The following is a 13,525-nucleotide window of genomic DNA, read 5'->3' on the forward strand; positions in this document are numbered from 1 at the left end:
TACTTAAACCTAACTAACCTAAGGACATCACACACACCCATGCCCGAGGCAGGATTCGAACCCGCGACCGTAGCGGTCGCGGGGTTCCAGACTGTAGCGCCTAGAACCGCTCGGCCAAGGTATACACAATGCTGATAACAAAAGAACTCGGCATTTAAAGTTGTAGGGTACGTACGGAATCGACAGAAGCACTCTCCAAGACGCGATCTCCACAATTTCGTGAACGGTTCTGAGCCGTATGGCGCATGCGCACAAACGCCAAAAACATGTGGACGCCATACGAAAGCTGCAGCGTGTGCTGTGGTTAGCAAGAGTTAAAAATCTGCAACACGTTTTCAGCGGCGTGCGAGAAGTGAATGGAACGTGGATCCCTCGCACGTAAATCCATTTATCCGTGGTACAGAACACTTAGAGAAACAGGACATCTGATTCCAGATGCTGGAAAACATCCTAAAACGCATGTGAATGAAGACACCGTGGAAGGTACGTGCGAAGTATTCGCCAGAAACCAACTTTTGCGTGACATTAAGCTTGAGTATCGTCGCAGACGATGTGATTTCACTGTCTAAATGTTGCATCGTATAGACGTAGACAAAAAAACTAAAGGTAAACTCCGCAGGAGTGAAGGTCCAACGGTACCGACTGACCGCCGTGTCATCCTCAACCACAGGCGTCGCTTGATGCACGTATGGAGGGGCATGTGGTCAGCACACAGCTTTCCCGGCCGTATGTTAGTTTACAAGTCCGGAACCGCTACTTCTCAATCAAGTAGCTCCTCAGTTTGCCTCACAAAGGCTGAGTGCACCCCGCTTGCCAACAGCGCTCGGCAGACCAGATGGTCACCCATCCAAGTGCTAGCCCAGCCCGACAGCGCTTAACTTCGGTGATCTGACGGGAACCTGTGTTACCACTGCGCCAAGGCCGTTGCCGTAGATGGCACCTCAATGCAGTGCTGTTCAGTGTCTAGTCCAACTTCCCACATAACCATCGAATATGGGGAAGTGAGACTGCAGGAGAAATGATTAGGTACGAACGGGACACACCAAAAGTTAATGTGCGGTTGGGATTACATAAACATGGTCTTTTTTTATGGAGTCTACAGTGATAGGACACTCCTATCTCGACATGTTGGCGAACTACGCAATTAAACAAATGCCTCACAATGTCATATTACACTAGATGGTGACTCACCCCACTATCGTCGAGATCTTACCACATTTCCCCACAACACTCTTCTTGAATGATGGATGGGAAGAGGGAGTCCCATTACTCGGTCCCCTAAGTCACCCAGTCTGACTCTGCAGGATTTCAGTGCAAGGAGGTTTATCAAGGACACTGTTTACAGAACGAAAGTTCGAGATCTGGTGGATCTGAGACGATGGAACTCAGCCGCTGAAGACGATGACGAACACCTGGCGGGGAACACAGTACAGTTTCGATATCTTCGTGCTACAATCAGTCCCACATTGAACTGCAGCAACAAGCATAAAAGTATTTGAGCTCCTGCTTACAATGATGGACAAATAAAGTTATAAACCTTAATAGACAGTGAAATATAAACAAATGTTTTTGTGTATTCCTAGCCCAGTCACCCGATATTTGTGACCTCTTTAAAGAAACATGTCAAAACCGGCTGAAGCAGCGTTGGGAGATGATTCGATTCTGAGGAAATATAGGATCACACGAGCAGATATGGACCCTACCACAGAAGGGTGAAGAAAGGCAGACTATCATTAATGGGACATGTACGTTTAGGAAGCGCTTTGCCGGCCGGTGTGGTCGAGCGGTTGTACGCGCTTCAATCCGGAACCGCGCGACCGCTACGGTCGCAGGTTCGAATCCTGCCTCGGACATGGATGTGTTTGATGTCCTTAGGTTAGTTAGGTTTACGTAGTTGTAAGTTCTAGGAGGATGACCACAGATGTTAAGTCCCATAGTGCTCAGAGCCATTTGAACCATTTTAGGAAGCGTTTTTGACAATCTAGAATATATTGCTTGAAATTCTGAAGTATTCACTGATAAAACACGGGAAGGAACTTGATAAATATAACCTAGAAGCAGACGCAACACGTCGTTATGATGTTAGTAATGGAGGGAAGTGTGGTGGGGTGATAGAGTATGGGAAAGTGGAGGATGGTTTAAAATTTTAGAGGAAGGTCAAGATTTCAGTACAATAAGCAGCTTTAACAGGATGTTGGTTGGACTAGTTATACGGAGATTGACACAGGACAGACGCGCCGAACGAGCTACAGACTGAAGCCTACTACAACCACAGTGTAAGAGTAATATGGACCTACCATTTCTCTTACCACTGGAATAATAACAGATTTAGCACCACTCATGCAACAAAACTATGCCCTGGAACCAATTCACAAACAAAATTTTAGCTACAAATCGATCTGATGAAGTAATGAGTGCTGCGGACAGAGGATGTCAAACTGGATGCATATTTTTAGATTTCCAGAAGGCTTTCGACACTGTTCTTTACAAGCATCATCTAACCCAACTGCGTGCCTACGGAGTATCGCCTCTGCTGTGCGACTGGATTCGTGATTTCCTATCAGGAAGGTCACAGTTCGTACTAACAGACGGAAAGTGATCCAGTAAAACAGAAGTAATATCCAGCGTTCCCCAAGGAAGCGTTATGGGCCCTCTATTGTTCCTGATCTATATTAACGACACAGCAGACAATCTGAGTAGCCCTCTTAAATTGTTTGCAGATGATGCTGTCATTTACCGTCTTGTAAAGTCATCAGATGGTCAAAACGAATTGCAAAATGATTTAGATAAGAGATCAGTATGATGCGAAAAGTGGCAATTGGCCCTGAATAAAGAAAAGTGCAAACTATTCACATGAGTAGTAAAAGAAATAGGCTAAACTTCGATTACGCAATAAGTGACACTAATATGAGGGCTGTAAATTCAACAAAATACTTACGCACTCCAGTTACAAATAACGTCAATTGGAACGATCACATAGATAATGTGGGTAGAGCAAACTAAAGACTGCGATTCTTTGGCAGAACACTTAGAAGGTGCAACAGGTCTACTAAAGAGACTGCTTACACTACGCTTGTCCGCCATATTCTGGAGTATTGCTGTGCGGTGTTGGATCCGCATCAGGTGGGACTGACGGATGACGTCGAAAAAATACAAAGAAGGACGGCTCGTTTTGTATTATCGCGAAATAGGGGAGATACTGCCACAGACATGATACGTGAATTGGAGTTTCAATCATTAAAACAAAGGTGTTTTTCGTTGTCACGGGATCTTCTCATGAAATTTCAATCAGCAGTTTTCTCCTCCGATAGCGAAAACATTCTGTTGGCGCCCACCTACATAGGGAGAAATGATCATCACAATAAAATAAGAGAAATCAATACTGGCAGAGAAAAATGTAAGTGCTCGTTTTTTCCGCGCGCCGTTCGAGAGTGGATTTGCAGAGAGACAGCTTGAAGGTGGTTCATTGAACCCTCTGCCAGGCACTTTATTGTATATAGCAGAGTAATAACGTAGATGTAGAGATGTAGATCTTCTGGAAACAGAAATTATTCTCACGCCTCGATATGGGTTCACAGCTCTTGTACTCATTATATCACTCACACCTGTCTCGGCCCGCGTGTTACTGCAGGTCTTAAAACGGCGATAAGAGAGACTTTAGCGGATTAAGCGACAGTGTTTCGCAACAAACCGTCTATCTTGCTCAAGAGTAGTGTGTCCCGCTGCACACGGAGTAGGCCACACGGCGCAGTGGCGGGTTTCGTAAAGATTTTCTACTCCACAGCTTCATAGACATTAGATGCACAATGTTGTGTGTGTCGTTTGTGAACAGCTTATCCACCCTTGTTTCTGTGTGCACTATGTACCCCCACTTCGACCCTCCTCAACGAGCAGACCTTAGTCATTTCTTAAATACCAGTACACCGGCCATCTCCATTCGCTTCAGATATAAACTGCCGTATAAGAAAGTCAAACAGTTCCCGTCCGATCACTGAAGTTAAGCGATGTTAGGCTGCGCTAGCGCTTGGATGGGTGACCATCCGGGCTGGCGAGCGCTGTTGGCAAGCAGGGTGCACTCAGCCCTTGTGAGGCAAACTAAGGAGCTGCTTGGTTGAGAAGTAGCGGCTCCGGTCTCGTAAACTGACAAACGGCCGGGAGAGCGGTTTGCTGACCACATGACCCTCCATATCAACATCCGGTGACGCCGGTGACTGAGGATGACACGGCAGCCGGTCGGTACCATTGGACCTTCATGGCCTGTTCTAGCAGAGTTTTTTTAGTTTATAAGAAATATAAATGACTCTGTCAAAGAAATTAGCATTAATATAGAAGTAATAGAAGATGGAAAACGATTGCATTGTCATGAATGTATAATGGATAAGAACAGAATTTGCAAAATTCAAATTTTACCTTGTCAATGAAAACTCAGTGTTAAAGAGGTAAACGGAATTCAAAATAAAGAGGAGTTACAAATTTGGTCGGAACATCTGCCAGCAAAATAAGAGTTGGCTGAAAAAGAAGTAACCACAAATGTTGTAAAGGAAGAAAGAAAAAAGTTGGAAATTCGTTAACAGTCAGATATAATGAGGCACACCACTAATAATAATAATAATAATAATAATAATAATAATAATTCAAATAATAAAGGTTATGAAGGTAACAATAAAAGAAATAGTAGCTATGCAAATGCTTAGTTCTATGTACTAACATTAGGTAAAGCATTTAGTAAATATGGATACTGCACCACTATCACAGCTTGTGGACATCCTAAGTGTTTGCGAAAATGGTGGTGCTTTGGTCGGTTGCTAATCAACGATTCCCTTCCTCTTACTAAAGTATGCAGGAGTGTAAGGCCGTGGTTTTGCACGGAAGTTGAGTTCACAATCTTTATGTTGTAGTGTAGCACCGACTAGCTGAAACTGACCGACTCTTGGGATCAGATGGCCTTCTGTGAGACTGTGGAATGTGCAAGACGAAAATTAAATGATGCTGTGTATACAACTGCAAATTTTCTCCCTTAAAGAGAAGAGTGGTGTCAGGAAAACGTTCGGTGGTATAGTGCACACTTCAGATAGAAAACATTAAGAATGGAAAAAAAATGGTTTCTTCTTGTTTGTTAAACTTACATTAATCTTCCTTTTTTTATACATATACATACAAAAATAAATGAAGATACATACATATGCATCCATACAGAGACACACATACACACACACACACACAATACACAATAATTAAATGTATACCAACATGTATATACTACATTACACACATATACATACACATACATAATTACATATACACACAAATACATAGACACAGTCATATAAAAATACAAATATACCAGTGACTGAGGACTGTATACTGAAACCACATTACATTAGTATTTTCATAATTTGCAGACTAATAATCATGGCCATTACCAGTCATATGTTGTTAGGTTCGTCAGTAACTTCCAAGCACATGTGCCACGAGCAAGCCATTAATGCCTAATGTTAGGTGCTGAAGTGAGGATATGCCAAAGCAAAACAGTAGATGGCAGACAGGTGTAAATCACTTAGTATTGCAGTAAGACTATGCTGAAAACATCAGACCATAAAATTTGTGACACGTTTGTGGGAAGACTGTTCGTCGCAGAAATAAAAAGCAACAACCCACCCTGCAACACTCTTACAAGTGTTTCGGATGTTTCTGATCACCCTGTACATGAAAACCTCAGCACTAAGCAACAGTAAGCGACAGTCGACTGCAAATTTAGTTATTACATGCAAAACACAGTAAGTGATCTGCTTCAGCCCCGTTAGTTGAAAACTCTACAATAATCTGAGGGATAGCAGCTCTGTCTCGAAATTCTGATTCTAGTTAGTGGTGACTTTAGCAGGATGTGTGTCAGTAAACAATGATAAGTGCGACAAACATCGCTTCCTGTAGTCGTTACATGTGCTGTGGTCGTGTCAAAGAAATGCTGTCCAGGAAAGATCTGTACGAATCGTAGGATGATGTTATTTATCAGGTAAATGTGGATATTTCGTTAAGCAAGTAAACAATGCCAAATTGTGTTGGTTGCCATAGTTCACGTGCATTTACGTGAAAGTGTGACGGCAGGCATGTTGACGTGATGCTGTAAGTTGCTTGCATTGGTTTCTCATAAAGCGTTATCCGTAATTATATTCATAGCTCGAAAACCGTATGAACAAAAGTTAAGCCCTGTACTGAGTTTATATTTGTATTTGGGGTATACATGAAAGTGTTAACGACTACATACTATAAACTATCGACGTATTTAAATTTTTTCGTGAAATTATTCTGAGATATCTGGAGGATGTGAAGCTCTGAATTTTTATAGGTCAGGAACATCATAGAAATGCAATCCTACTGAAGACCCACCAGATAATGACATTCTGCAGGCAGGTACAGTTGATGCAAATGATCAGCAGAGCCGACGGAGAGGCCAAAAGAGGATAGAACGTCGAGGTATGCAGGAACAAGTGAAGAAAAAGAGAAATGGAGGAAAGAAATACAGACAATACAGGGGAAAGAGGGGTAGTGTTGTGTGAAAACTTATGTGAATGCTCTAAAAAGCATTTACTTCATTTCTTTTCTCTTCTCTTCTCTGTTTTCAGTCATCCGGTAGTTGACATTTCCACTACCTCCTTCAAATCCTTCCATCTCTTCATTTAACACTCTCATTAATGTGTTAAACACTTTTATAAACCTGATCTGCACTTTCTGTTTCCCCTGCATTTTAATTACCTGTTGTCTTATGAAAACTTATGAGAATGCTCTAAAAAGCATTTCCTCCTCTATTTCTGCAATTTATTTATCCACTGTCACGTTACCAACTCCCTGGATGCCCTGCATTTACGCTGACCATACTTATCTTCTCATAAGTTTACCTCATAGTTTACTTTTCTCTCTTTTCGTTCATCTGCTACTTCTCTCAAATCATCTGCACTTTCTGTTTCCGCTGGATTTTATTTATCCACTGTCATGTTACCCACTCCCTGAATGCCCTGCCGTATCTTAGACTAACCATGCTTATTTTCAAATAAGTGCATCTGATAGTTTACTTTTCTACCTTTTCGTTTATCAGGCGCTTCTTTCAAATCATCTGTTACTTAATTAATATGATTTAACACTGATTTGTTAGAAGGCACAATACATCTGAACAACTGTTTTGACTCGCTAGCTATCAGAATGCTCTAAGAAGCATTTCGTTCTCCATTTCTTATCTCTTCTCTTCTCTTCTCTTCTCTTCTCTTCTCTTCTCTTCTCTTCTCTTCTCAGGCTTCAGTCATCCAATTTTTTACATTCCCACTCTCTCCTTCATATCCTTCCATCTCTTCATATCTACTTCATTTAACACTTCACTAATTTGTTAAGCACATTTATGGACCTCACCTGCTCTTTCTGTTTCCCCTGTATTTTATTTGTCCACTCTCATGTTACCCACTCCCTGGACGCCCTGCCGTATGTTAGACTAAGCACATCTATTTTCAGATGAGTGTATCACATAGTTTCCTTCATTGTCTTTTCGTTTATCTCCCACTTCTCTTATATTCATCTGCTACTTAATATGATTTAATATTGATTTGTTAAAAGGCACAATACATCTGTACAGCTGTTTTGACTCGCTAGGTATCAGAATGCTCTAAAAAGCATTTCCTTCTCCATTTCTTATCTCTTCTCTTGAGTCATCCAGTAGTTCACATTTCTACTCTCTCCTTCATAACCTTCCATCTCTTCATATCTACTTCATTTCTCTCAGTAATGTGTTAAGCACATTTATGAACCTAACCTGCTCTTTCTGTTTCTCCTGCACTTATCCACTATCATGTTACCCACTCCCTGGACGCCCTGCCATATGTTAAAACAAGCACATCTATCTTCAAATAAGTGTATCTCATAGTTTCCCTTATTGTCTTTTCGTTTATCTCCCACTTCGCTCATATTCATCTGCTACTTAATATAATTTAAAACTGATTTGTTAGAAGGCACAGTACATCTGTACAGCTGTTTTGACTCGCTAGGTATCGGAATGCTCTAAAAAGCATTTTCTTCTCCATTTCTTCTCTCTTGTCTTCTCTTCAGCCATCCAGTAGTTCACATTCCTACTCTCTCCTTCACATCCTTTCATCTCTTCATATCTACTTCATTTCTCTAACTAATGTGTCAAGCACATTTATGAACCTAATCTGCTCTTTCTGTTTGCCCTGCATTTTATTTATCCACTGTCATGTTACCCACTCCCTGGACACCCTACCATGTTTTGCACTAATTACACCTATATTCCAATAAATGTATATCATAGTATCTAGTAGATTAAGGAAGGGCAAACCTACGTTTCTAGCATTAGTAGACTTAGAGAAAGCTTTTGACAATGTTGACTGGAATAAACTCTTTAAAATCCTGAAGGTGGCAGGGGTAAAACACAGGGAACGAAAGGCTATTTACAAGTTGTACAGAAACCAGATGCCAGTTATAAGAGTCGAGGGAAATGAAAGGGAAGCAGTGGTTGGGAAGGGAGTGAGACAGGGTTGTAGCCTATCCCCGGTGTTATTCAATCTGTATATTGAGCAAGCAGTGAAGGAAACAAAAGAAAAATTCGGAGTAGGTATTAAAATCGATGGAGAAGAAATAAAAACTTTGAGGTTCGCCGATGAGATCGTAATTCTGTCAGAGACAGCAAAGGACTTGGAAGAGCAGTTGAACAGAATGGATAGTGTCTTGAAAGAAGGATATAAGATGAACATCAATAAAAGCAAAACGAGGGTAATGGAATGTAGCCGAATTAAGTCGGGTGATGCTGAGGGAATTAGATTAGAAAATGAGACACTTAATGTAGTAAAGGAGTTTTGCTATTTGGGGAGCAAAACAACTGATGATGGTCGAAGTAGAGAAGATATATAACGTAGATTGGCAATGGAAAGGAAAGCGTTTCTGAAAAAGAGAAATTTGTTAACATCAAGTATAGATTTAAGTGTCAGGAAGTCGTTTCTGAAAGTATTTGTATGGAGTGTAGCCATGTATGGAAGTGAAACATGGACGATAAATAATTTGAACAAGAAGAGAATAGAAGCTTTCGAAATGTGGTGCTACAGAAGAATGCTGAAGATTAGATTGGTAGATCACATAACTAATGCGGAAGTATTGAACAGGATTGGGGAGGAGAGAAGTTTATGACATAACTTGACTAGAAGAAGGGATCGACTGGTAGGACATGTTCTGAGGCATCAAGGGATCACCAATTTAGTATTGGAGGGCAGCGTGGAGGGTAAAAATCGTAGAGGGAGACCAAGAGATGAATATACTAAGCAGATTCAGAAGGACATAGGTTGTGGTAGGTACTGGGAGATGAAGAAGCTTGCACAGGATAGAATAGCATGGAGAGCTGCATTAAACCAGTCTCAGGACTGAAGACTACAACAACAATAGTATCTTTCATTGTCTTTTCGTTTATCTCCCATTTCTCTCATATTCATCTACTATTTAATATGATTTAATGTTTAATATTGATTTGTTAGAAGGCACAGTATATCTGTACAGCTGTTTTGACACAAAAAAGAAGAGCACCTCCAAAAGGTATGCTGGTACACACTGGAGTCAACACTGAGCAGTCTGTTAGTAGCCACGGTAAGTTAGTACAGTTGTTTTGGCCGGTTAGTGAAAGCGACACGATAAGGGTGTGTTGTCGGTACGCACCGGAGTCGTTATCGTCATCGTCATCGAGGGGCACGGACGGGTAGACGACTGCTGCAGGTTGTGGTTGTGGTAAGGTGGGCGGCGGGCACGGGGTGGGCTGCACGTCTACCACGGGGGCAGCCGGGAAAAGCTGGGGGGCCTCGGCCGGCATCGGCATCGCCATGGGCGGCGGCGCCCACCCGCCAGCGTCGTGCTGGGGGGGCCCCGGGTACTGGTGGGGGGCCTGGGGCGCTATGGGCGGCGCCGCCCACGCGCCAGGCTCGTGCTGGGGCGGCGCGTGCACCACGGCCCCCGGCCGCACCGGGTCGTCACCACAGTCGCAGCAGCACGACATCACGGTCGGGGCAGCTGTTCTCTAGTGGCCCCTCTCTGCGAACACACCAGGGGGCGCTGAGGGGGCATATCCTCGTCCAGCGTGGCTCGACAGCACCACTCGGGGAGGGGCGTAGGTGGACGTGTGGGCGCAGAACGGATATTCCCCTCTGATCTGTGCATTATGTCACTGCCAAGAAGTTCCGCTCAGCTCGTGCGCTCTCTTACATCTTGAAGGGGTAAATTTTGTGCTGTTGCTTTTGACGTTTCTTCATTCTGTTGTTATTGCGGTCTGATGCAGCTCTCCATGCTACTCTATCCTGTGCAAGCCTCCTCATCTCCCAGTACCTACTGCAGCCTACATCCTTCTGAATCTGCTTAGTGTATTCATCTCTTGGTCTCCCTCTACGATTTTTACCCTCCACGCTGCACTCCAGTACTAAATTGGTGATCCCTTGATGCCTGAGAAGCCTTCTTCTAGTCACGTTTTGCCACAAACTCCTCTTCTCCCCAATTCTGTTCAATACCTCCTCATTAGTTATGTGATCTACCCATCTAATTTTCAGCATTCTTCTGTAGCACCACATTTCGAAAGCTATTCGATTATTGTCTAAACTATTTATCGTCCATGTTTCACTTCCATACATGGCTACACTCCATACAAATACTTTCAGAAACGACTTCCTGACTCTTAAATCTATACTCCATGTTAACAAATTTCTCTTCTTCAGAAACGCTTTCCTTGCCATTGCCAGTCTACATTCTATATGCTCCCTACTTGGACCATCATCAGTTATTTTGCTCCCCAAATAGCAAAACTCCTTTACCACTTTAAGTGTCTCATTTCCTAATCTAATTCCGTCAGCATCGCCCGACTTAATTCGACTACATTCCATTATCCTCGTTTTGCTTTTGTTGATGTTCATCTTATACCCTCCTTTCAAGATACTGTCCATTCCGTTCAACTGCTCTTCCAAGTCCTTTGCTGTCTCTGACAGAATTACAATGTCATCGGCGAACCTCAAATTTTTTATTTCTTCTCCATGGGTTTTAATACCTACTCCGAATTTTTCTTTTGTTTCCTTCACTGCTTGCTCAATATACAGACTGAATAACATCGGGGAGAGGCTACAAGCCTGTCTCACTCCCTTCCCAACCACTGCTTCCCTTTCATGCCCCTCGACTCTTATAACTGCCATCTGGTTTCTGTACAAATTGTAAATAGCCTTTCGCGTCCTGTATTTTACCCTTGCCTCCTTTAGAATTTGAAAGAGAGTATTCCAGTCAACATTGTCAAAACTTTCTCTAAGTCTACAAATGCTAGAAACGTAGGTTTCCCTTTCCTTAATCCCCCAAGGTTGGCTTCTACCAGTTTTTCCATTCGTCTGTAAAGAATTCGTGTTAGTATTTTGCAGCTGTGACTTATTAAACGGACAATTCGATAATTTTCACATCTGTCAACACCTGCTTTCTTAGGGATTAGAATTATTATATTCTTCTTGAAGTTTGAGGGAATTTCGCTTGTCTCATACATCTTGCTCACCAGATGGTAGAGTTTTGTCAGGACTGGTTTCTTCATTCTGTTTGACATTATTAATGCTTTATGTGGAAACTGTACTCTTTTAAATAAAGGTAGTTTCCCAGAGGTCTGGAAACATGTTACCAATGGATTGAGCTCTACAGAAGAAATAATGACATTATCACTATAAATTAATGAATTAAAAATAAAAAGGTCACCGGGTCCACTACTGTGTTTGGTCTTTAAATTAGGCCAGTTAATCAGGAGATTTAGGAACCAGGTTTTAAACTGTATGACATGTCCAGTGGAAGATGTGGACTCTGACCACAATCTATTAGTTATGAACTGCAGATTAAAAATGAATAAATTACGAAAAGATGGGAATTTAAGGAGATGGAACCTGGATAAACTGACAGAGCCAGGGGTTGTAGAGAGTTTCAGGGGGAGCATTAGGGAAGAACGGTGGAAAGAAATAAAGTAGAAGAAGAATGGGTAGCTCTGAGAGATGAAATAGTGAAAGCAGCAGAGGATCAAGTAGGTAAAAAGACGAGGGCTGGTCGAAATCTTTGGGTAACAGAAGGGATATTGAGTTTAATTGATGAAAGGAGAAAATAGAAAAATGCAGTAAATGACGCAGGCAAAAAGGAATACAAACGTCTCAAACATGAGATCGACAGCAGGGATGGCTAAAGGACGAATGTAAGGATGTAGAGGCGTATATCACTAGGGGTAAGATAGATACTGACTACAGGAAAATTAAACAGACCTTTGGAGAAAAGAGAACCACTTGCACGAATGTCATGAGCTCAGATGGAAACCCAGTTCTAAGCAAAGAAGGGAAAGCAGAAAGGTGGAAGGAGTATATAGAGAGTCTATACAAGGGCGATGTTCTTGAGGACAATATTATGGAAATGAAAGAGAATGTAGATGAACATGAAATTGGAGATATGATACTGCATGAAGAGTTTGACAGAGCACTTTGTATGGAGTGCAGCCATGTATGGAAGTGAAACGTGGACGATAAATAGTTTAGACGAGAAGAGAATAGAAGCTTTCGAAATGTGGTGCTACAGAAGAATGCTGAAGATGGGTAGATCACATAACTGATGAGGAGGTATTGAATAGAATTGGCAAGAAGAGAAATTTGAGGTACAACTTGACCAGATGAAGGGATCGATTGGTCGGACATATTCTGAGGCATCAAGGGATCACCAATTTAGTAATGGAGGGCAGCATGGAGGCTAAAAATCGTTGAGGGAGACCAAGAGATGAATACGCTATAGAGATTCAGAAGGATGTAGGTTGCAGTAGGTACTGGGAGATGAAGAAGCTTGCACAGGATAGAGTTAGCATGGAGAGCTGCATCAAACCAGTCTCTGGGCTGAAGACCACAACAACAACAACAGTTAATCAGATAAGTTGTATGTTCCAGACATATATTAAATCTCAGCTTTATTAATGATAATGAATACAGGATGAAATAACGAATTCAGATTCGGACTAAGGCTGGCAGTCAGACCTATGTGTTCTCCTCACTAGGCACATTTGCTGATCACTGTGTTATGCTGACAGTGTGGCTAACACAGCTACACGGGTGACCCTAATATTTCTTCCTTCCCAATGCAAACCCCAAAACGCGCAGGAGCCAATCTTGATGCTATCCATCTTAGCTTGTATCAGTATTGCAAAGACTCTCTAACATGTTATTCAATGCTAAGGTGCTATTCCAGTGTCGGGAGGACCCTCCCAATACTGATTTGAGTTACGAAGGGTAACATCAGGACTGGTTGAGACGTGGAGTTTGTATTAGGGAGGCAGATGTAGTACGCTAGCCACTGTATGACGGTGCCACGGTGGTTAGCACATAAGCCTCGTGAGCACGAGACCTCGGTTCGAATCTCAACCTTGGTACAAATTTTAATTCATTGCTTTGGCCTGTGTTCATTAACTTTTTCAATTAGTTCTGAAAACATATATAATGTAATACAGGAT

At 42.2% G+C, this 13,525-nt stretch overlaps 1 protein-coding gene and 1 pseudogene across 2 annotated transcripts in view; both read right to left on the reverse strand.

The window, feature by feature from the left end:
* Positions 1 to 13,525, reverse strand: part of LOC124719016 (natterin-3-like) — a 99,569-nt gene that overhangs the window by 41,132 nt on the left and 44,912 nt on the right. Inside the window, exon 2 of one of the 2 annotated variants that reach the window (XM_047244681.1) lies at positions 9,703 to 10,071. The exons of the other annotated variant lie outside the window; for it this stretch is intronic. Coding sequence (XP_047100637.1) covers positions 9,703 to 10,036 — 334 coding nt within the window. The 5' untranslated portion in view covers positions 10,037 to 10,071. The remainder of the gene's footprint in view (positions 1 to 9,702; positions 10,072 to 13,525) is intronic. 2 annotated transcript variants of the gene reach the window in all.
* Positions 812 to 929, reverse strand: LOC124719260 (annotated as a pseudogene).

Source organism: Schistocerca piceifrons, chromosome 10 (assembly GCF_021461385.2).
Source record: "Schistocerca piceifrons isolate TAMUIC-IGC-003096 chromosome 10, iqSchPice1.1, whole genome shotgun sequence".
In the NCBI taxonomy this organism is placed as follows: Eukaryota; Metazoa; Arthropoda; class Insecta; order Orthoptera; family Acrididae; genus Schistocerca; species Schistocerca piceifrons.